Consider the following 25,446-nt stretch of genomic DNA (forward strand, 5'->3'; position numbering starts at 1 on the left):
CTCCATCCCGATTCTCCGTCTTGACTCTTTCTCAAGCTCTACCATCCATCTCAAGCTCTACTCTATCACTATGGCATCCTCTTCTCAAACCCCTTCCTCTCCTCAACCCGGGTCCGCCGCCGCCTCCACCACTTCAACACCCGCTCCATCACGACGAAGGAGGCCCGCCGTACATCGATGGAGTTGGTGGGATGAGGTAGAGTGCTCGCAATACGGTCAAGGGGGTGGTTCAAGACCATGGGTATGTAAGCTTTGCGGCTACAAGCGAACCGGCGGTGCCCACAAAGTGCGTGCTCACTTCTTGCATGAGCCCGGCAACGAAGTGCAATTTTGCAAGGAGGTTTCGGCCGAGAAGAAGAAGGAGCTCCTTGAAAAGCTTGTGGTTTATGAGGCAGCCGAGTTGGCAAAACGCAATCCTCAAGTGGCCGTCGACCCCACATCCTTTGTGAGGACATCAACGCCGCATGTACCTCGTTCATCAAGAGAGGCATCCGCTTCCCGGGGACGCCAAAGTACTCTTGATGAGAATTGGAACCCTCAATTGAAAGAGGAGGTGGACATGGCGGTGGCACGATTCTTCTTTCATGACCACATAGCATTTCGGGCGGCACGGTAAGTCCTTGGCACTATGCTCATGTACTATTCAAAATTCAAATATCATGCTCTAAAGACTAAAACTTAAAAGACTAAATGATGGTAAAAATCTGAATTTTGTTTGTGTTTTGCATATGGTGTTTTGGATAGATCTCCATACTTTCGGGCCATGTGCAAATTGATAGCGGAGTATGGACCCTCTTATGTTCCCCCCTCTTCGGAGACCATCCGCACACCTCTCCTTGAGAAGGAGAAGGCAAGCGTGGAGGTGGCGACCAACCACATGAAAGAGCAATGGGCTGAAAATGGTGTTACCCTCGTCGTTGATGGGTGGAGTGACACTAGAAAGCGCTCCATCCATGGAGTTGTTGCCTACTCACGAGGGGAGACATACTTTGTCGACTCCCATGATGCTTCCGGGACCGGGAAGAGTGCCGAGATACTTGCTGCGGAGTGGGCAACAACACTAGAGACGGTGGGGGCGGAGAATGTCATTGCCATATGTGCGGATGGAGAACCGGCAAATAGGGCGGCGGGGACAATTCTCCAAGCAACTTATCCTCGCATCACCGTGTGCTTTTGCATGGCCCATTGCCTCAACAACCTTATCAAAGACATAGGGGCCTTGGATTGGGTTGCACCTATCATTGAGGGTGCCAACAAAATAGTGACCTTTGTCCTCAACCATCAAAGGGTGCAACACGAGTTTTCCAAGAAGTCAAGCCTCTCTCTTCTTAAGTATTCCGAGACGAGGTTTGCATTCAACTTTCTCATGCTAGGCCGCTTGTGTACATGTAGCGGGGCATTGAGGGGACTCTTCCTCAGTGATGAGTTTGCACGCACTTCAGAGGCTTCCACGACGGTCGGCAAATTTTGCAGGGAAAGGGCGGATGATGCGGCATGGTGGGAGGAGGCCAAGGCGCTTGTGGAGATGGTGCAACCGATTATTGATCTCCTTAGGGTAGTGGATTCCACTCAACCATGCATTGGCAAAGTGTACGAGGCAATGGATCGCATGACAGAGAAGCTAAAAGCAATGTTCAAAGTCAAGCCTCACTATAAACAGGTCAAATCCCTATGTTTGAAAAGGTGGCAAGCCTACCACTCTCCCCTCCATGCTGCTGCCTACATTGTTGATCCTGAGTTTCAAGGCAAAGGGCAACACAAGGACAAAGAGGTGAGCAAAGGCCTTCGACAAACCTTGGATCGCCTTTACACTAGTGAGGAGGATCGCCGCACAATCAAGGACCAATTGCAGATTTAAAGAGAGAAGCGGGGGGCTTTTGGTTTGGCAGATGCACAGGCGGACCGCTTCAAGGTAGGGTCTGCACTTTGGTGGGAGGATTATGGTGCGGAAACTCCAAAGTTGCAGGAATTTGTTGTGCACGTACTCTCACAGGCTTGCAGTAGCAGTTGCCTAGAGCAACTCTGGTCAGTTTATAGCCACATTGCCTCTACGAAGAGGAACCGCCTTGGTGTACAGCGTGCAAATGATTTGGTATTTGTCAGTGCCAACTTGCGAATGCTTTGCAAGGGCTTGACAAAGAAGGCAGATCCTTTCACCGAATGGGCGCAGGCACAGCAGGACCCACATCTCTCTGATCAGCAGAGGGCCGAGATTTTAGAGGAGCTTGAGGTTGTGCCCGAGGCATTGTCCCCCCCACCTCCCCCTCCCCTCCCACTTGAGGACCAGCCTATGGAGGACTTCACTGAGGAGGTCACGATTGATCTTCTTCACCCTTTTCAGCCTCTTGCCTAGTCTCTTGAGTCTAGAGTCTCGAGTCTCGACTCTTGCCCCACTTTTTTGCTAGCAATCTTGTATCTTGGCACTTAGTCATTTTGCCTTGAGTGTACACCCTCCTTGGGCCTTTCATTATGCCATTTGGCATTTATGTTTAGATTGTACACTCAGTTTTGTTTATCACGCCATCGGCGCCCCATTATAGTTTTTTGCTAATACAACTATGCATTTCTCCTCTTTTTGGTGCAATTTTGTGCTTAATGTCTTGGTTTCTAAGTGTAAATCAAGTGTGTTAAAAAAATTTGCAAAAAAACAATCGTTTTCAGATTGCCGTTTTTTCCACCGTCCCCGGGACGGCCTTTTGCCCCGTCCCCGTCCCGTTCCCCGTCCCCGTCCCCGTCCCCGTTCCCGTTCCCCGTCCCATGTTTCTATGCTGATCTCCCACCCCCTTCTTTCAGCATCCTGAGCAAAAAGCAGGCAGCCATCATGGGCAGCCAATAGGAGTGAGCGCCTGCAGGAGAAGACCAGCCCATGTCAACTTGCAATAGTGTCTTGCTACTTGCATTGGAAATCGGAGATATCTTGTGAATTTTTGTGGCTTCCAAGGTTCTCTTGATTCAGCAACATTCAAACATACTTGACTGAATTTGAGTATTTTGCTGATCTCTTTGATTTCCAAAACAAGGTAATGCAAGTAGGCTTACAAACAATAATTTGAACCTTCGAAGATTGGAACTGGAAAAGGTGAACAGAAACATCACTCTTTCTCACTCTCATAAACAACACTATTTTCCATTCTCATAAGCACTCAATTTAGTAACACGTCGATTGTCAATGGACTACAAAAATACTCACAAAATGGAGAAGGCTTCTTGATGTAGCTAGAGAGGTATCATTAATCCTAGCAATGCTGATTTTTTCATTTTTCCAAGCAGCTATGGTGTGGGTTTCCAGTTCCTCCTCTGACAAAATTGCTTGCTGGCTTCTTATCTGTGAGAGATGAGAATACAGGCCTCCAGGATTACCATAAGCTTGACAAATTCACTTCACAGACAGTGCATGTAGTGTATTACTCAAACCTAGGTCTTTCAAAACTGAAATTGATTGTCCCCAATAGACTGCCCCGCTCACCTGCATCACAATTGCAATGAAGTCGGATGCAGTCAGCATTCCAACAAACTGCTGCTGATTGGAGTCCCATAAAGGGGCCACTGAGATTCCCTGCATCTCAAAACCTTTTGTCAGAAAATAGCATTACAGCCTCTAAAGTTTCTTGTTCTGCAGCACTGTAATCTTTAAAGCAGACACTGACAAAGAAAAGAGAGAACCTGCTCGTAAAGCACATGGAATGCCTGTTTTATAGGCAAAGAGATGTCAAGTGCAACAATCTGTAACAAAGTTGCATCATTTCAATACATGCTGAGAGTTTAAAGAACAAAGTCATGATGTATGTACATGTACACACACACAAATGTGCTGTGTGTGCGCGCGCGCGCGCGCGCGGACACTGTGCAAAAAGTTTTAAAAAAAACACTAGAAAAAGTTTTGCAAAGAAAACAAGGTCAGCAGGCAATTACCTTTCCTGAATCTGGCAATAACTCAAATGCCGTATGCTTTGTCAAAAAGTCATCAATGAGTCGTCGTGATGCATCAAGATCAGCCACTGAGATATTCCTCATGCCCTCCAATGGCAGCTCTTGATGGTGTGAAAAACTTGGAGTAGAGACCTGAAAACACCACCCCAAAAAAATATCACCAAAATTTTCACCTAGTTTCTCACAATGGCACCTCTTTTGCAGCACAGCTTAGATAGTCCAAAAAACCCCGACAGAATACAATATTGAAGTCCTCAAATTTGTAATGTTTAACAAAGCTAAGTTCTGAGTTATAATTTTTTTTTTCTTTATCTTCAAGGGCGCTCTATTAAAATAAACTTTACCGTGGCTATCCTCCAGAAGCAACCTTGCTGGAAAGCGACATTAATATTTGCAAGGTTATCGTAATACTAAGGATATGTGGTAGAGCAAGTCATAACCTTAGTTGCATGGAAGTGTTTGCACTTTTGACTGTTGCAGCAAACTTGATTCCTGCATTCTTCCTGTGGCTGCCCCAAATCCTCCAGAACCGTAAAACACACTGCTTCACAAGCAGCTATGCCAGCAGCCCTATATTCTGCTTCTACAGGGGAGAGTAAAACACTCACTTGCCCCTTTCTGCTCCGAGAGAGAATACCTGTGTCAAGGGAGAAACATAACTTGTAGTGGACTTCCTTGTGTCCACATCTCCAGCCCAACCCGCATCAGTAAAACCCTGAAGTAACACCTGCCCATCCTCTGGTACAAAATCTCATATTCAATGGTGCCTTTGATGTACCTAAGAACCCTCAAAGAAGCTTTCCAGCGGCTCATGCACCCCTACTGCATATGAGATATCAGGACAAGTGTTGGTTAAATAGAGTAGGGAACCAACTAGTCTCCACTATCGTGCTCTATCTGCCTGAGGTAAAGAGGAATAGTGGGTGAACTTCATGTTCACATCCATCGCGGTTGTTGCCAACCTAATCCTCCATCTCACTCAAACCTGTGGAAAAGCTCCATACAATACTTCTTCTGACAAATGAATATCCCTATAGGCACATATACAATCTCCAATCCTATGAAGTAGATCCTTTTCTTCCCATTCTTCAAGCTCCACGGCATACTCTTGAGGATCTTTCTCCACTTCTTTGTCTGCATCGTCAATGATCTGGCAAGCATCTTCACCAATTGCCACCTTCCATAGCTTTCCGGCGGTTGGCTAGTTCTTTATTTTGAACTTCCACAAAGGATTTAGTTGCTCCCGTCACGCTTTGTGGCTTTGGGGAATGAAAGGGCTGACACACCAGCCATGGCTCTTGATTCTATACTTGTCTGTCCAAGTGTTAGGTGGTTGTGTAAACTAGCACTCTATTGTGTAAATAATTCAGCTTTAGTGTGTGTGAACAGCCGCTACTGTGTACGTTCCTTTGTGTGTAGGAACAACCTCTTAGAAGGATCTTATGTAAGCAATGATGTGTAAAGGTGACACCTCTTAGGTACACTTGGCATCATGCTTTGACATTTGGCATGTGTGGTGGCAGCATATGCACACACCTTGTAAAGGGGGCCTCTCCTAAAAAAAGGACCAATTATCATAATGCAAACATGCTTTTCCACCACTCTTGAGTATCTACCCTAATCGCTCACCAGAGTCCGACAATTGGTATCGGAGCAAGGTTCTCCAGCTGCTGCTACTTGTGCCACCCACACAGGCCCAGCCACTGCAGTACTAGTAGCTGCCATCCACCTGCCGCCCAGAGCCCACCTCTGCCCGAACATGCCACCTACTAGTGCGCAGCAGACCACTGTCAGCGGCCTTTGGGGCAGCTCAACTCCTCCGTGCCACCTAGTCGGGCAGCTCTATTGGAACGAGGACCGCCCCGGCCAACGCCTCTTGTTTCGTTTCTGATCGAGCTCTGCCCACCCTCACGGCTCTGAGACCGCTGCCGCCGCCCAGCCATCCAGTGGGTGTCAAGTACAGTGGTCATCCAGGAGCTTCTTTGTGCCTTCTTGAACTTCTGTCGCCTACACATTTACAAGGTATTCATTGTTTAAGAGCTTCCATACCTTCTTGAGTACAGTCCGTCAGGCCCTTCCTCAGGCTGACTTCTGGTGCATGGGTGGAGACTTTAACATGATCAAGTCAGCAAAGGACAAACTCGGAGGAGGCACGGCTACACTCTCAGACACAGAGTACTCTGCATGGGAGGAGTTGGTCATGGCACTCAGGGGACAAGACCCTTGGCATATACCAGAGTTTGAGCTTAGCTCCAGGAGCCTGTGCTTCTCATGGTCCGATAGGAGGAGCACCGGCCCAAACCTCTCTCAACTTGATAGATCCTACATGGATGAGTGGGCTTGCGGTCGCAGAGGCATGATTGGCATCTTGGCAAGTACCACTTTCTCTAATCTGCTCTAGTTATTCTGCCCTTGGAAGACCCCTAGAGGCAGGATAGGCATTTGAGCACCAGGATTCCGGACAGCCTCATACAGGACCCCGAAATCTGCAGCAGGATAGAGCAGATATTGGCAGGACTGGATTTTATCTCATGTTCTGCCGCGTCCACCTTGGATGCGGGCCTCGACGAGATCAGCTGATTTTTGCAAGAGGCAACACAGAGCAGATTGGAGGGATTTCGTGAGCAGGAGAGGAGCATTCGGAGCTCCCCAACGTCTTCAGGAGAGTTCCCCCGATAGCCCGTGGATTGAGAGTCAGCTTGCTGCTTGCTACTGCCCGTACAGAGATCAAATCCATGGAGGAGAGCAGGGTGGAGTACAGATACCATGCCAGAGCTTCCTTTTGGACCCACGCCGTAAATAGAGTCATGGGGGACTTCTTTGAGATTGTAGTCCCCCATAGGCGGAGAGATGGTATTCACAGGTTGCGTGGCTAGGATGGAGCTATCATTTCTACCCACCCCACCCACCCTTGTGAGAGCCATTGTCACTGATTTTTTCTGATCCTTCCTCACAGGTGCCCCATTGTCCCCACAAGTGGTGGACACGCGTGAGAGGGTCTGGCAGCCCATGAGAGAGGTGGTTCCCCCGCTCTCAGGACCTTCTTATTGACTCCCTTCACAGCAAAGGACCTAGCGGACACATTGACGACTTTCCCTAGGGGCAAATGCTCGAGGGCAAATGGGCTTCCAGTGTCGTCCTTTCTTCGCCACTGGGATCTCATGGAAGGCGGCCCTCAAGCAACCTTCGATGAGATTATGCTTACAAGTGCCATGCCAGTGGGTTTGATTCACTGGATTCCTAAGCAGGGTGGTGACAGAATGGAGATCCGGCATTGCATGATGCAGAGCTATCTCTTGGCATTTATGAGAAAGAGCTCTTGGCTGTAATTCATGCACTTACTATATGGAAACATTACCTTCTTGGGACTGATTTCACTGTGAAGACAGATCACCAGTGTTTATTTTCTTACCCAAACTAAGTTGTCAGAGAAGCATATGAGGATGGCCAATTTCCTCTCTATGTTTCATTTTCAGATCTTGCACATCCCAAGAAAGAAGAATGTAGTGGTTGATGCATTGTCACAAAAGCCGTATGTAGTAGCTATCTCGGTTGCCTATCATGGGGACTTGTCTGCCATGCGTGATTTGTATCATACGGATGCTGATTTTGCCACTATTTGGGCTTATTTGATGGCTGGTCATGCACATGCCTCATATGTGATCAAAGAGGGTTATCTCATGAAAGATAATTGCTATGTGTGGTGTCTGACATGAGGCAAAAGGTTTTGGATGAGTGCCATGCTCCTCCTTATGCTGGTCATAGAGGCATAATGCCTACTACGCACATGATTGAGCGGTATTTCTTTTGGCCAGGTATGTGGAAGGACATAGAGACACATGTACGTGCATGTATCACCTGTCAAAAGGTGAAATTTGATAGGCAAAAGGCACCAAGTTTGCTTCAGCCACATTGCCTATTCCCACGCAGGCATGGGAAAGTATTACAATGGATTTCATTATGGACTTGCCACGCACCCAACAGGATAATGATGCAATTTGGACAATTGTGGACAAGTTTAGCAAGCAAGCTCACTTCTTGCCGGTCAAAAAGACCATCAAAGCTGAGCATATGGTTAAAATATATCTTGCACAAGTGTTGAAGCATCATGGAATGCCGAAGTCCATTGTGGGGGATAGAGATCCCAGAACTACAAGTCTCTTTTGGCAGGCCTTATTTGATAATATGGGCACCAAATTGGACTTCTCATCAGCTTATCACCCTCAAACGGGTGGGCAAAGTGAGGGTGCAAATTCAGCCATGTTGGATCTCTTGAAATGTTATGTGGCGGATCAGAAGTCTTCTTGGGAGAAGTACTTACCGCTTGAAACCGGCCTTCAGCAACTTGACAGGCGGTGAACACACTTAATCACACTTTACGAACTGGAATAATAAATTTGGAAGAAGAAAATAAATAAGTGGAGCTAGAGTGCTTCTGCACAAAAGACCAATTGGCCCCAAAGCATGGCGCCCCCGTAGGTATTTATTTATAACTCAAGGTTGGCGTAGCCCTTGTACAATTCCCAAGAAGATTCCTCCTTGATCCACGGGGAGGAAATCTCCTTCAAGCTTTCACCCAAGATGTGTTGTTGGATACAAGGGCCTTGGCCCCTTATTTATACAAGTTTGGGAAAAAAAAAGCTATGCTTTTCTCCCTTAGAAAAATCTATTATAAAGTGCTTTTCCCCTTTATTGAAAAACTCTTCGAAGGATTTTCTCTTATTCTTATATATATATATATATATATATATATATATATATATATAATACATGGCGTTGTGTTTTTGACTTCAGCGCAGTTTTTCTACGCTTTTGGCTACACGTTGATTTTTCTCTTTGCGTTTTTGCTGCCCAACGTCTCTCTTTCTGCGATTTTGGGGATTCGTGCCAGATTGCCTTCTTTTAGTTGCAGCCCAGCCACCTTTGACACGTGGCAGTGCCACGTCACCTAGACGTGCTGCCTACGTGCTACGCTGGCTGCTACCTGGCTGCGTTGGCTCACGCTGCTGCCTCTTTCTCTTGCGCTACCCAGGCGCTGCAGTGCAGCCGGCTGCCTGCCCACGTGGCAGCACACGTGTTGTCCTGTGCTGCCAACCGCCTGCGTTTTCTTGCCTCCAGTGCTATTGTGTGCCTCAGCCACACGTCAGCTGCGGCGTAGTCTTTGGCACATCACCTATGCCACGTGTCACTATGACAGTACTTCTTGTACTTGCAGAGATGACCCATAGATATCCTTGAGAGAGAGATTGCTATACCTACAGCAAGGTAAGAGAGAAACCAAAAACATGCACATGTACATACAAATGGGCATGCAAAAACATGTACTCACAAACACACTAAACATGTATCTGTATCCTCACACATGTGTACAAACTTACATATGCATACACAGATCCAAACATGATTAGTGAATGTTTAAACATGCTTAAAACATGATTACAATGCTTAAGATAGAGGTAAAACTCAGTCCTGTAACACCACTTATGGAATTTGCATACAACAACACGGTGCATGCATCTACAGGAAAGGCCCCGTTTGAGATTGTTTATGGTAAGGTGGTTTTGCCACCCATCCTTCGCACACAAAGGATCAGATATTTGCTGAGCTGATGAGTATGTAAGAAACTTGGATATTACTTTTGCTCAAATGCGGACAGCCATTGCAAGGTCACAAGACAAGCATAAAAAGGCTGTCGACAAGCATAGAAGGCAATTGGATGTTAAAGAGAATGATTGGGTATTGCTGAAATTTGAGAAAGCAAGACTTGCAAAGAGGCCTAGCAAAGAGGGTGCATATCCTAAGCTTGCAACCAGGTACTATGGGCCTTTTCGAGTGATCGAGAAGATCAATGACGTGGCTTTCAGATTGGCATTACCTAGTCATTGGCACATACACAATTCTTTTCATGTGAGTCTCCTTCGCAAGTATGTAGGGCCGGAGCCCAGTGAAACGGTCATTGAGGATCCACTGAGGAGTGTATCACAAGGAATGCAAGCTTGCTGCAAGCAAAGTTGTCAGGCGTTATCTTGTCAAGTTTAAGAACTATCTTTCCATTGATGCTAAATGGGTAGATGAAGAGTTCTTCAGAGATTGCCCGCATGTGCTTCAGACATATTTGGATGCTTTTCAGTTGCGGACAGCTGTTTAGCAGCCGGGGGGGATGTCACCATTTGGCCACCCAATTGGTCCGCCCGTGCTTTCTCATCATGTATGTACATTGGACTAGTGTCCATGGTAGTATGCCGGGGATTGATGCCACTTGTGTGATACTGTGGACTTGGCTTTCCGCTGGGACTTGTGCCTCCGTATACATGCCCGGAAATGCTTGGTGGATTGGTGTTCCATTGGGTCTGGTATCTCGTGTACTTGCCTGGAGCACATCTATTTTGGTATAGTCTCATGAACAGGGATTGTCCATACCAATGCTGCATTGCATAGCATCTTTATGTACTTGGTTGCAATTGAAATTGCATGCTATTTTCATGCTTGCTTGACCAATGTGTAGTTCCGGGTAAGGGGACGCCCACCCGCGAACCGTGCATGTGAAACTGTCTGTTGACATGGTTATGTGGCATGTGACAGGTGGTAAGTATTGGTCATAAACCTAGCCTTAGGAGTTAGCACTAATTTATTATAAGTGAGTGTGTACACACTTCATTAAGTTTTGGGCGACCAAAACTTATAAATTATGACCAGCCTAGTGTTCACACACACTGATGTCCCGAGGTGGACATAACCCAATGTCCACCGCCCAAACCTTATCCCCTTTGTACAAAGGGAGTAACCAGCCATGTGTCCACTCTAGCTTGCTCCACAAAGCACCTGTCTACCACCTACACTCGACAACTCACCACCTCACTCCTCCTCTCTCTAGAGATTGGCGCCTCCTTCATGAGGGCTGTTGGACTGCTGCACTTTCTCCTTCCCAACTCTATTTCCAAGCTTGCTAAGGTGTTTCACAAGCTTCCAAGAGTGTTTTCGGATACTAATCACTCTCCTACACACTCCCAATGACTGAAATTCAGCAAAACAGCTCTCTTTATTGCTGTAATTTCTGGTCTTTTTGCTGAAAACCCTAATTTCAGCCCTCCTTTCTCAAGTTGAACCATAGGTATTCATACTGTATTCATACTTGTTTGTAATACTGTATTCATATGCATTGGTATGGAAATCTCGTCAAAAATGCCCATGACACTATGTACTTGATTCTCCCAAGATCAATATACTTTATTTGAGGGAGAGGTCGGCCGTTCCGGCTCATTGTGTGTCTCTTGTCAATTCAGAAAATTACTTCTTGTATTTGAGCAAGTGTCCATCACATCTTAGTGTATTTAAGTGTATTGATTAGTGAAAAGATGCAGGGGGGAAGAGAGCTTGAGCTCTTGCAAGCACACACACACACTCACAAAACCCTAATAGAGAACACACAAGGTGAGAGGCTGAAAATCTTCTTCTTCTCTACTCAACACTCAACACACCATATACAAGAATAAGAGTACACAATAATATGAAAGGTACTCAACCAATACATACACGGGTTCTCTATAGTGTGAACCCGACTAAATGAGCTGGCGCTATAACTATGCCAGTCTCTAGAGTGGCTGTCACACAGCCTGTCATCCCACTGGCCGCATATCACCCAAGATCTCACCAACCATGCCAGTGGTGTAAGTGCGGGGCCTATCCCCCAGGCGGGTCATCAGTGTCCACCGCCTCACTAGAGCTCGATATCTCAACACTCCCCCTCGAGCTCAACTCCATCTCATGTACACCAAGCGAAGCCCTGAATCTGCGGAGCTTCTCTGTACCCAATGCTTTGGTGAAAATGTCAGCTACCTGATCCTCTGTGCTGACATAAACAAGGTCAAGGTCTCCTGCCAAGACCTTCTCTCTGACGAAGTGGTAGTGGACCTCTATGTGCTTCGTACGAGCATGAAAGACTGGGTTCCTGGCCAACTGTATACTACTAATGTTGTCACAGAAAATGACAACTTGTCTATCCACTGATAGACCCAAATCTGCAAGTAGCTTTCTCAACCAAGCTACCTCACATGCTGCCATAGCAGCTCCTCTGTACTCGGCCTCTGTACTCGATAGAGCAACCGTAGGTTGCTTCTTGCTGCTCCAAGTCACAGCAGCACTCCCCAAAGAAAACATGAATCCACTGGTAGATCTTCTGTCTGAGATACTACCAGCCCAATCAGCATCTGTGTACCCATGTACACATATCTCTGTCCCAGTCTCATAGAATAGTCCACAATGCAAAGTAGACCTCACATACCTCAGTATGCGTCTCACAGCATCCAAATGCGGTTTCCGTGGAACCTGCATAAACTGACTCACCAACCCAACAGCATAGCTCAAATCTGGTCTGGTGATCGTCATGTAGATCAAACTTCCTACTATGCTCCTGTACATAGTAGGATCCTCCAAGATCTCTCCTGAGTCTGCACTCAACTTGCCATTCTGATCCAATGGCACAGAAATAGGCTTACAGCCTGTCATACCATACTTGGACAACATGTCCAAGCCATACTGTCTCTGCAGTAATCCAATACCATGTGGTGACCTAATCACCTCAATGCCCAAGAAATATCTGAGCTCCCCCAGATCCTTCATCTCGAACTTCTGTCTAAGCAAGATCTTTACATCGAAGATCTCTGCATCATGGTCCCCCGTAATGATCAAGTCATCTACATAGATGACGACAAGCACAACTCCTCTATCACCATGTCTCACATACAGCGAGAAATCTGCATTGGCTACATGAAAGCCAATAGTGACAAGATATTCAGAAATCTTGTCAGACCATGCTCTTGGTGCTTGCTTTAAGCCATACAAGGCTTTCTTCAACCTGCAAACATGCTCGGGGTGACCCACATCCTCATATCCAGGTGGCTGCAACATATACACCTCTTCTTGCAAATCCCCATGCAAGAATGCATTCTTTACATCCATCTGATGTAAAGACCATTGCTTTGACGCAGCCACTGCTATCACAACTCTCACCGTTGCCATCTTGGCAACTGGGCTGAAAGTTTCCTCATAATCAATCCCATATGTCTGCGCATATCCTTTGGCTACCAATCTAGCCTTGTACCTGTTTATGCTTCCATCACTGTTATGTTTAACTTTGTACACCCACTTGCAGCCAATGGCTTTCTTGCCTTCAGGCAGTTGCACTAAATCCCAAGTTTCATTTCCATATAGTGCATCCATCTCCTCATCCATAGCTTTTTCCCAATTCACATTTCCAACAGCCTCATCAATGCATGTGGGCTCAACAACCTGCACAACCTTTGCCATATATGCATAGTGATGTGCCACATAACCATCATATGTAAATCTCTGCACAGGATTTTTCACTCTCCCAGATCTTCGCAGCTTTTCATTCATGGCTTCCATAGCCTTCTTTACACCAGGTGTTCTCATAGCTGGGATCCCAAGCTCCTCATCAAGGCTCATATCTGAGCCACTAGACTCTCCATCAACATGAGAATGCCCTGCAGAAATGTCAGGCATACCAAGGGGCTCAACCACTTTCTCTTTTCCTTTACGTGATGTACTAATCACATTTGCAGGGCTGGTATTATGACGCAGCCTGCCACTCCATGGTCTATCAACAGACCCACTAGATGAGGACTCTCCTGGTCCACTCAAGGACTGTGATTGCTGACCTGCATTCTGTGCAACCACACTTCCACTCACATCAGCCCCAACAGCTTCTTTTTCAACAGCATACCAGCTGCTCATCTCATCAAAGACAACATCCCTGCTTACCCTCAACTCACGTGTAGCAGGGTTATAACACCTGTATCCCTTTTGCTCAAGGGAATATCCAATGAACACACATTTTTCAGCTTTCGGATCCAGCTTGGTTCTCAGCTCATCTGGCACATGCACATATGCAATGCATCCAAAGACTTTCAGATGAGACAAATCTGGTTTTCTGCCAGTAAACCTCTCCTCTGGAGTTACATCATGTATGGCTGCAGTTGGAGTCCTGTTCATGATGTATACTGCTGTAGAAACAGCCTCAGCCCAATAGCAATGCGGCATATTTTTCTCTTCCATCAATGCCCGCGCAATCTCAGCAATGTGCCTGTTTTTCCGCTCAGCAACTCCATTTTGCTGCGGAGTGTATCTGCATGTATACTGTCTCCGAATTCCATTCTTCTTCAAAAATTCAGAGAACTCATTGGAGAAGTATTCTCCCCCTCCATCTGACCTTAGGCACTTGACATATTTTCCTGTTTGCTTTTCAACCAAAACTCTGAAATTCTGAAAGTGAGTGAAAACCTCACTCTTTTCCTTCATGAAATATACCCACACTTTCCTTGTGTGGTCATCAATGAAAGTGACATAGTACCTGCAGCCTCCCATAGACACGGTCTTCGTAGGACCCCATACATCTGAATGCACAACATCTAGTGCATTTCTGCTCACATATCTGTTACGTGGAAACACATGCTTTGTTTGCTTCCCAAATTGGCATGCTTCACATATTTTCTGCATACCTTCCACTTTAAATTTTGGCAGCCCTGTCACAATTCCTTTTGTTTGCATAGACTTCAATCTCTGCACATTTACATGTCCAATTCTTTTATGCCATATGTCTGTGTCTGCAACAACTCCTGTACCATTTGCAAACATCGCAGCACTCATTTCAGGCATGTCTACATTCAACGTAAACATTCTGCCCACTCTGTTGCCTTTTGCAACCAACCTGCACTTGTCTTTAAAGTCTTCGACATAACACCCATCAGGGTTAAACCTAACCTGCAAACCCTGCTCAATCATCTGGCCAACTGAAACCAGATTCTTTGTTATGTTCGGTACATGAAGTACATCTGCAAGGTACTTCACTTTGCCATCCTGCATAGATAATGGCACATCTCCAACGTGGGCGATTGGATGAGCTGTGTCATCCCCTGTTTCCACAAAACCTGGTCTTTCCGGGTTTTTCATCTCCTTGAACCACTCTCCATGACTCGTCATGTGGTTCGAAGCGCCTGAATCCACATACCATACATTATCTTTTTGTGCTGCATCAACATTTTCAGACATGGCATTCACAACATGCTGCATAACAAACAACCTTTCATTATCCTCATTATTTCTGCTTGAGGATGCATAGTTGTTTTGCTGCACTTTCCCATTTTGCATGTCAGCCTGCTTCTTATAACATTCTGACTGCACATGTCCTGGCTTACCACAATAGTAGCATTCACGTGCATCATTATATTGCCTTTGCCAATTTCCACGGCCTCTTTGACTCCCCCTGCCTCTGAATTTGCCTCTTCCACCTGCGTGTTGTTGTTGTTGATTCTGGGACTGTTGTTGCTGCTGCTGCTGCTGTCCAAAATTCTGATTACTTGTTCGGCCACCTCCTTGACCGCGTCCACGGCCTCCTCTACCTCGTCCTCTTCCTGAACTCGTGTAGAAGGCCTGTTGCTCTGAACTGTTTTTGCTTTGTGAAGACTGTTGGTCTTCACCCAAGCTCTTCTCTTCGATAATCAGCATAGACACCAAATCTGTAAAGTTGGGAATGTTTTCCCGAGTCTGAATAGACGTCTTGAACGCCTTGTATTGTGGCCCGAGACCACGTAGACAGACTTCCACCTTGTCATCATCATCTACTGACACACCAATAGATGCAAGGGATTCCACAATGCCCTTTATCTTCAGCGCATAGTCATTCACAGACATGCTCTTTTTCTCCACAGTGTGAAGTTCATTCTTCAACTGTATCTTACGTGCCTTGGTGTTTGTTTCATAAAGCTTTACCAAGGTGTCCCACGCCTCCTTGGGGGACTTGGCATCCTGAATGTGCCCAATCATGGTGTCCTGTATACTAATGGAAAGCCAATACATTACTTTCCTGGCTCCTTGGTTCCAATCTTTAAACTCTTTCACATCTGCAGCAGTCGGATTTATATCCGGTATCTCCGGTGCCTCTTCATGCTCACCTTCTATGTAGTCCCAATAACCTTTTCCCATCAGGAAATTCGTCAATCTGAACCTCCAAGCATGGAAGTTATTCTTATCCAGCTTCTCAGCCACAATCTGAGTTATCCCATCATTTGACATCTTGCCAAACACACAACTTTACCAGAAACTGCACTCTGGTTTTTCTGCACAAATGCTGTATTTTCTGCACAGCGGTACTGCAGCACTCTCAAATGTCACAACCAGTGACTTCAATGCACATACATACACCCAATGGCAACTGTAGACCTCTTTGCAGCACCCACAGTGTCTGCACAGTCAATCTGTCTTCCTGCAGTTCTTAAAACAGAGTTCTGCAGAGAATCGATGACTTACCCGCAGTACTCGAAATCGCCTGCTTTCTGAAAAACGGAGGTCCAGACGCGCCCGAAACGCGTTTTTGGCCCGAAAAATTCAGTCCGTAGGACTATATAGTTGCCCTGTAGCTTCACTCCCGCGAAGAAAGCTCCTCAATCAGAGATCGTTTGCCGGTGCCTCCCGTAGAGCTCCCGACAAGGGTGTAGTCACCAACACAATAGGGAAGAGTAGTTGAAGCTCTTACCCTCGTACCGCTTCCTGTGGTTCTCTTGCTTGCAGCTCAGCCCTTAGCACGAACCAGGCTCTGATACCATGAAAAGATGCAGGGGGTAAGAGAGCTTGAGCTCTTGCAAGCACACACACACACTCACAAAACCCTAATAGAGAACACACAAGGTGAGAGGCTGAAAATCTTCTTCTTCTCTACTCAACACTCAACACACCATATACAAGAATAAGAGTACACAATAATATGAAAGGTACTCAACCAATACATACACGGGTTCTCTATAGTGTGAACCCGACTAAATGAGCTGGCGCTATAACTATGCCAGTCTCTAGAGTGGCTGTCACACAGCCTGTCATCCCACTGGCCGCATATCACCCAAGATCTCACCAACCATGCCAGTGGTGTAAGTGCGGGGCCTATCCCCCAGGCGGGTCATCAGTGTCCACCGCCTCACTAGAGCTCGATATCTCAACAATTAGCATTGTGTTCAACCAAGTTACACCTAGGTATATTGACCCCGCCATTCAGAGTCGTGCCTTGCAAGTTGATTGTTAGAGGACTTCTTCCAAGTGAACATCTTGGAGCTCAGGCCAACCTGTATCCATTAATGCAAGAGTAGCTACTTTGAAAGAAGCCAAGGTTTTAGTAGCCAATTCATCAGCCTTTTGATTATCGTGGTTGAGTATGTGTTGGAAGCAGATTTGATCTTGGGGCATAAATGGACTATTTGCTACCCAAGCACCACTGTGCTTTGCTAGCGAGAGTCATCATGGTGGTCAACGACAAAAAGTTGACAATACCATACAGCAAGGAAGAGGATCCAACTTTAATGGATTTCTATGATGTTGAACGCAAAAGGTTACAAGCCTCTTCCACAGAAGCCCCTCTACACAATGATGACCTACCATCTACGTCAATCATAGTGACATGGGACGGGTGGAACGGACCCTAGGGACGGGGAACGCCTGGGACGGGGGCGGGACGCCCGCGGGACGGAGGAACGGGGACGGCAGCCAGCCAGCGCAACGGGGACGCCGGGAACGCGTCCCGGGAACGTTCCGGGAACGGCGTTCCCTGTCCGTACGGGAACGGTCAAACTGACCGTTGCGCAGTTTTTGACCGTTGGGCGGGGCTTCAACGGCTGTCTCTCCTAGCCGTTTGGTGATGCGCAACTCCTCCTCAAGGCTGAAGCTCTCCCACATGGCTCCCCTTCTTCTATATAAGAGACCTCCATGCTCTCCTCAAGCCATCTCCTCTCCAAGCTCTCCCTCTCCAAGACCCAAGGCTCAAGGCTCAAGCTCTCCCTCTCCAAGCTCTCCTTCTCCAACATCCAAGCTCTCTCTCTCCAAGCTCACCCTCTTCAAGCTCTCCTTCTCCAACATCCAAGCTCTCCCTCTCCAAGCTCACCCTCTCCATTGTCCAAGCTCTTCTTCTCCAACATCTCCATCCCAATTCTCCATCTTGACTCTTTCTCAAGCTCTACCATCCATCTCAAGCTCTACTCTAGTCTCTATCACTATGGCATCCTCTTCTCAAACCCCTTCCTCTCCTCAACCCGGGTCCGCCGCCGCCTCCACCACTTCAACACCCGCTCCATCACGAAGGAGGAGGCCCGCCGTACATCGATGGAGTTGGTGGGATGAGGTAGAGTGCTCACAATACGGTCAAGGGGGTGGTTCAAGACCATGGGTATGTAAGCTTTGCGGCTACAAGCGAACCGGCGGTGCCCACAAAGTGCGTGCTCACTTCTTGCATGAGCCCGGCAACGAAGTGCAATTTTGCAAGGAGGTTTCGGCCGAGAAGAAGAAGGAGCTCCTTGAAAAGCTTGTGGTTTATGAGGCAGCCGAGTTGGCAAAACGCAATCCTCAAGTGGCCGTCGACCCCACATCCTTTGTGAGGACATCAACGCCGCATGTACCTCGTTCATCAAGAGAGGCATCCGCTTCCCGGGGACGCCAAAGTACGCTTGATGAGAATTGGAACCCTCAATTGAAAGAGGAGGTGGACATGGCGGTGGCACGATTCTTCTTTCATGACCACATAGCATTTCGGGCGGCACGGTAAGTCCTTGGCACTATGCTCATGTACTATTCAAAATTCAAATATCATGCTCTAAACTTTAAACTTTAAAGACTAAAACTTAAAAGACTAAATGATGGTAAAAATCTGAATTTTGTTTGTGTTTTGCATATGGTGTTTTGGATAGATCTCCATACTTTCGGGCCATGTGCAAATTGATAGCGGAGTATGGACCCTCTTATGTTCCCCCCTCTTCGGAGACCATCCGCACCTCTCTCCTTGACAAGGAGAAGGCAAGCGTGGAGGTGGCGGCCAACCACATGAAAGAGCAATGGGCTGAAAATGGTGTTACCCTCGTCGTTGATGGGTGGAGTGACACTAGAAAGCGCTCCATCCATGGAGTTGTTGCCTACTCACGAGGGGAGACATACTTTGTCGACTCCCATGATGCTTCCGGGACGGGGAAGAGTGCCGAGATACTTGCTGCGGAGTGGGCAACAACACTAGAGACGGTGGGGGCGGAGAATGTCATTGCCATATGTGCGGATGGAGAACCGGCAAATAGGGCGGCGGGGACAATTCTCCAAGCAACCTATCCTCGCATCACCGTGTGCTTTTGCATGGCCCATTGCCTCAACAACCTTATCAAAGACATAGGGGCCTTGGATTGGGTTGCACCTGTCATTGAGGGTGCCAACAAAATAGTGACCTTTGTCCTCAACCATCACAGGGTGCAGCACGAGTTTTCCAAGAAGTCAAGCCTCTCTCTTCTTAAGTATTCCGAGACGAGGTTTGCATTCAACTTTCTCATGCTAGGCCGCTTGTGTACATGTAGCGGGGCATTGAGGGGACTCTTCCTCAGTGATGAGTTTGCACGCACTTCAGAGGCTTCCACGACGGTCGGCAAATTTTGCAGGGAAAGGGCGGATGATGCGGCATGGTGGGAGGAGGCCAAGGCGCTTGTGGAGATGGTGCAACCGATTATTGATCTCCTTAGGGTGGTGGATTCCACTCAACCATGCATTGGCAAAGTGTATGAGGCAATGGATCGCATGACAGAGAAGCTAAAAGCAATGTTCAAAGTCAAGCCTCACTATAAACAGGTCAAATCCCTATGTTTGAAAAGGTGGCAAGCCTACCACTCTCCCCTCCATGCTGCTGCCTACATTGTTGATCCTGAGTTTCAAGGCAAAGGGCAACACAAGGACAAAGAGGTGAGCAAAGGCCTTCGACAAACCTTGGATCGCCTTTACACTAGTGAGGAGGATCGCCGCACAATCAAGGACCAATTGCAGATTTATAGAGAGAAGCGGGGGGCTTTTGGTTTGGCAGATGCACAGGCGGACCGCTTCAAGGTAGGGTCTGCACTTTGGTGGGAGGATTATGGTGCGGAAACTCCAAAGTTGCAGGAATTTGCTGTGCGCGTACTCTCACAAGCTTGCAGTAGCAGTTGCCTAGAGCAACTCTGGTCAGTTTATAGCCACATTGCCTCTAAGAAGAGGAACCGCCTTGGTGTACAGCGTGCAAATGATTTGGTGTTTGTCAGTGCCAACTTGCGAATGCTTTGCAAGGGCTTGACAAAGAAGGCAGATCCTTTCACCGAATGGGAGCAGGCACAGCAGGACCCACATCTCTCTGATCAGCAGAGGGCCGAGATTTTAGAGGAGCTTGAGGTTGTGCCCGAGGCATTGTCCCCCCCACCTCCCCCTCCCCTCCCACTTGAGGACCAGCCTATGGAGGACTTCACCGAGGAGGTCACGATTGATCTTCACCCTTTTCACCCTCTTGCCTAGTCTCTTGACTCTTGAGTCTTGTATCTTGGCACTTAGTCATTTTGCCTTGAGTGTACACCCTCCTTGGGCCTTTCATTATGCCATTTGGCATTTTTGTTTAGATTGATGATTGATCATTGTACACTCACTTTTGTTTATCACGCCATCGGCGCCCCATTATAGTTTTTTGCTAATACGACTATGCATTTCTCCTCTTTTTGGTGCAATTTTGTGCTTAATGTCTTGGTTTCTAAGTGTAAATCAAGTGTGTTAAAAAAAATTGCAAAAAAACAATCGTTTTCAGATTGCCGTTTTTTCCACCGTCCCCAGGACGGCCTTTTGCCCCGTTCCCGTCCCGTTCCCCGTCCCCGTCCCCGTTCCCGTTCCCCGTCCCATGTTTCTATGACGTCAATAATCGACTCCGTTAGAGCATCTACATCAATAACCGACTCCGTTAGAGCATCTACTCATTCAAACCCATCCTCACCTACAAAGTTCTATGCCAACCTCGCAGTCAATAGCTATTCCTAAAGAAGTTTCCACAGCCCCCCCTTCAACAGTTAGCTCTAGTAGCCTGAGAGGAGCGTCTTCAACAGCCCCTGATCTGAAACCCCTTGATCGGTTTACCCAGTGGCCATAAGTTGGGGGCCCGACCTCATGTATCATGGGGAGCATTAAGCATAGAACCTGCAAGGTCCCTTGGAGATTGGCTTGCATTCACACAACTTCCCCCAGAGACTCAAGAGAGGCCTTGCTGGGATTCCGAGGTAGAGACAGACTCAGCCTCGACATCGACTCCCAGGAGTGCCCCACCCCCCCCCCTTCTCTGCCGCAACGGGCGCGTGCAGAGTGGCTAAGCGTGTTTACTAGGCATGCTATTCTCTTGGCAGTCCATGGCGCAGATAAGAGCTCTGCTTTGCTCAACTTTTCTATTGGTCCACATGGCAGATTAGAGAGATCAAAGCCCCCTCTGAATGATTTCAATGGTTGCACGTTACAGAGGGTGAGGGTGATCAGATTTCACGCACGAGTGGCACATTGACCGCCCTCTGGCCAAGGAGGCCAAGGAGAGACTGGCGGTTACAGATTTGGGAGAGCCGTCCCCTCCCGCGCCTCCAATGGGACCCGGGGGAGTGGACTTGGCATGATCCTGCTGATCAACAAGAGACTGAATACCCTATTCTTCGCATACACCGTGCAGGATTCAAATACTCAAGGTTGCCCTGGCAGCAAGAGTACACTAGCAGTCACAGGGCCTCTCACAATAGTTTCTCTCATATTTTGGAAGAGGCCCCGAGACAATTTTCGGCCTCAAAAGATCACCTTCTTTCTTTGGCTGTCTCTCATATTTTTGGAAGAGGCTCTAAGACAATTTTCGGCCTCAAAAGATCACCTTCTTTCTTTGGTTGTTGACACACATGAGCTTGGCAATTGGCACGTTTTAGCTTGTGGTGCAACCACCCTCAAGAGTCTCAACGACATTGTCTTTGGGATTCCACCTTTTGATTCTTTGATCCTCGCCCTGTACATGGAGGTGAGTTTGTATCTAGCCCTTCATTGTTGTATGTAGCCTTCAGAGGCTAGTTTTTTTGTTAACTAATAGAAGGATCTTTTTCTTGTTAGAAAAAAAAAAGAAGCTTCCATACCTTTGTGATTTTGTGGGGAAGCATAAAGAAGAGAGAAGAGGCACATCAATACATACCAATATCTTGTTCACAGAGGTACATATATTTTGGGGCTTTCTTTTGCATACATCATTTTTGGCAAATTCAAAGCTTCTATGCTGCATTTATGGGGATTCTTGTTCAAAGGGGAGAATCAATGTAGTGAAAGCATCCATAGGCACTCTTGTACCTGTGCAAACTCTAGGCACTCTCGTTCTTGTGCACATATCTCAGAGCCTGTCTCTGCTCACGCAAGTATACATCCTATCCTTGTTATACTTCGGCGATCGCATCCTAAATCCCGGTGTCTTGTACAGGTTCTAGTCATGATTCAGTATTTTCTTACTAGCATATAGGGCATCAAGGGTTCTCTTCTAGAGGGGGGGGGGACTTTCTTGTTTTAAGTGCACATAGTTTGCTTTGAAAATCCAGCATTGTGAAGAGAGATGGCAAAGAGAGGATCTGATCTTTTTGGATATATAGCCACTAAGGATAGACTTTGTTCCCAAATGCAAGGGTAGTGATGGGTGAACACTAGTAGAACTAGCCGGGGCACTTTTTACCCCCCATAATAGGGATTTTTTCCCCCGAGCTCTTAAGCATGTGAACCTACCCTTATTTTACTTATATGGTTCACTTATATTGTACTTTGGCACTTTATCCAATACATTGCAGTTCGTGCTTCTCCTTGTACTCTGTGGGGGGGGGGGGGGGTGTTGTCTGTGCTTGGCTATAGCCTTATTCCAACATTTGGTTTCAAAGCAAGCTTTCATCACCAGGGACTTCTCTTTCTCCATTTTCACTCATTTGCTGCTCACAAGTGCGATACAGGCTGCAGCCCTTTTTTGCAGATTTAGCCTGTTTCGTCGCCTTCTCTAGCTTCGAAGAAAGCCTACTAGGCCTCTTATATAATAAAAACTCTTCTCTTTTAGTATTTAAAAAGCTTTAAATCTTTTTCTTTCCGAAAGCTAGTTGCATCATTCCAAGCTTGTTAGGTTGCCCTGCGCTGCTATCCTACCATGTGGCAGTGCCACGTCAATCTTCTTCTTCTTCTTTTTGGTTGCGTTGCATTTTTGCATGTCAACAACCTGTATTTTGATGCTTCGGTGACATTCAACCCAATATGCAAAAAGTCCAAGCAAGAAAATTATCTAAGATGCATGGCATACCTAGTTCCAATCAATCAAACACCCTATTTTAATGTAGCTATGTAATACCAATACTCAAACACATGACCTTGTCATTAAGAACATCAATTTTACAATCTTTACGCTCAAACCCACCCTAATATAAGTAGGCTCATTAGATAACTAGGCATACCAAAAATAACTTTCCTTCAGTTCTTCTTACATTCAGATAAGTAGGCTCAGCCACACAATTACTGATATTCTCTGGTTAAACAATCCTAATACACTCATACATGAAGTGGAAGGAAGAAATGCAGTGTTCACACAGTGAGCGATTTTGTAACAGTGGCTCCAAGCGCATCCCTGGATTCTTACAAAGAAAAGGGATCATGACCACCTATATATTAGCTTGTTCTTTGCATCCGTCTGCTGCCATTTCAGAAGGGCTTGACGGAAACATGATATATTGCTTACTTTATCTCATGAAAACAACAAATAAGTGGTGGGCCAAGTAGTGTAAGGTGTGAGTTCGATTGGTTCTTACGATGAAGAAAAGAATGTATATCCTTTTGAACCCTTGAAAATGAAATAGAAAATTAAGCCTCTTCAAACTTAACTTTAAAACCCCTAAAATCCTCATATTGTAGTTTGCAGAAAGCAGAGATAAATCAATTAGAAATTGCCAAATCAGCCTAAGATAAGTAACACTGGCTATAATAATTCAAAACTTGATACCTACCCTCTCTACAAGCATATCCCCGTCCACTTCCATACTTGCTCCAAGTATTGGTCCTTCAGTACCCTGTGAACTGGAAATGCCGTCTGCTTCACTGACTAGCATAAAATTGTTGAAATTGCCAATAGAATCTGTTACAAAACATTGTTGCTCACATCAAATCTCCATTCGCTATCCACCTTAAACTGCAAATCAGATAGAAACTGTTTTAGTAGCTCTGTGGAATCCAGCACCGTGTTTTTCAAACTATTAAGATTTGGACTTGTCAGCTCGCTTTCTCGATCTGTTTTTGAGTTTCACCTACCTGCCCTTCAAGGTTTAGTGTGAATGCTACATAATTAATAAGGTGCATGTGGTCGTACCATTATTTCTAACTCAAGGTGGCTTCAGAAAGGCCCACCCACCAACGTGTGGTGTCCAACTGTGGTCCTCCTCTTAGACGTCTTAGGGGCCGTCAGACTGTCAGCAGAAAATGAGGGAGGAGAGTATGGGCTCCCTTTCTGAAGCCACCTTAAGGTCCATGGGTTGATTGAAGGTTCAATGGGTTGTTGGAAAGTTTGAGAGAGTTTTTTGTTGAGCTATAGAAGGAGCTTGGTCTTTTATGTCCTTTGCATGCTTGATAATATTGCCACAATATTTGGAAAAAAAGAAAAAAAATCTAGAGTTTTCAGCTGCTGCATATCACATTTTAGCACTGGCAAACAGCATCTTGACACAAATGCATTTCATCCAATTTGAAATTGAACAAAGTGTTTTATTTATAAATGCTGACATCCACGGGGCCACAAATTGGAAATGGGCCCTCTTTTGCTTAGGCAACCTTTTGGGTGCCAAAGCTTTCCATGCAGCTATTTTTCAAACAGAAAACACTGTCCTGAAAGAAAACAGCTGTTTTCTTGTGAGAAATGGCCATGTCATTGCGTTTCCACTCCTTCCAGCCTGTCCTTGTTCCTATCCCAAGAAACAGCTATTTCCAGTGACTGCTGAAGGACCTTTGGTGCTACACAATGCTTTCAACAAGAGAAAACAAGCCATAAAAGTAAAATGCATTTATCAGTCAACATGAGCATGACAACTCACACATTATGTCAACCCATTGCTGTAATCACCTAACTGCAGTAATTACTAATACCTGCACACTTAGCAAAGAAGTGATTACAATAAATACTGTGTATTAATTTCTTCTGAATGATTACTTCTGTACAGGGAAATGATATGTCTAAATAACAAGAAGAGAAGTTGCTGCGAATTAAAGCTAATGACTGTTAGGCTTCTGCCATCTGAGTCTAAAATAAATATGGGACTGACAATTACGATATGCACTGGGCAGCCTTTGATAGGCTAATGACCCCTTCAATTATGCAAATCGGGTGCTGGTCAGCAGCTTCACGCTGGTCACAAGCTGGATGTGGGCTGGTCTGACTTATCTCCTAGCTGGTCCGACTGCTCCACTACCTCGCCACATGACTGGTCCGCTGCTTGCCCACGTGGCATGTCCACCTGTACATCTGCCCATCCAGCCTAACCAGAGCCCTGTACTGCCTGAACCTGCTCAGGGGTCAAAACCTCTAAAGACCCACTGTATCCACCGGCTCGGGTTCAGGCTCGTCAGGTGGTTGGGTCCATGATAAGCAAAGAGGTTAACCGTTACAGACATGAAAAG

At 46.4% G+C, this 25,446-nt stretch overlaps 1 protein-coding gene across 11 annotated transcripts in view; it reads right to left on the reverse strand.

The window, feature by feature from the left end:
- LOC147615268 (sucrose nonfermenting 4-like protein) overlaps positions 1-25,446 on the reverse strand; it is a 69,229-nt gene that overhangs the window by 39,326 nt on the left and 4,457 nt on the right. For 9 of the 11 annotated variants that reach the window (XR_015262804.1, XR_015262803.1, XR_015262802.1 and 6 more), the window contains exons 2-7: positions 23,939-23,968; positions 23,787-23,849; positions 3,913-4,062; positions 3,664-3,723; positions 3,467-3,556; positions 3,191-3,325 (exon numbers count right to left, since the gene is read on the reverse strand). Coding sequence is in view for 4 of the 11 variants with exons in the window: in XM_086779348.1 (XP_086635474.1) it covers positions 3,191-3,325; positions 3,467-3,556; positions 3,664-3,723; positions 3,913-4,062; positions 23,787-23,849; positions 23,939-23,968 (528 nt within the window). In the remaining 7 variants the exon portion in view is untranslated. Of the gene's footprint in view, positions 1-3,190; positions 3,326-3,466; positions 3,557-3,663; positions 3,724-3,912; positions 4,063-23,786; positions 23,915-23,938; positions 23,969-25,446 lie in introns of all 11 variants that reach the window. The other 2 variants (XM_086779349.1, XM_086779350.1) reach the window with 2 other exon arrangements.

The sequence above is a fragment of the Cibotium barometz genome, chromosome 40 (assembly GCF_041138505.1).
Source record: "Cibotium barometz isolate CiBa-2024 chromosome 40, ASM4113850v1, whole genome shotgun sequence".
Taxonomy (NCBI): domain Eukaryota; kingdom Viridiplantae; phylum Streptophyta; class Polypodiopsida; order Cyatheales; family Cibotiaceae; genus Cibotium; species Cibotium barometz.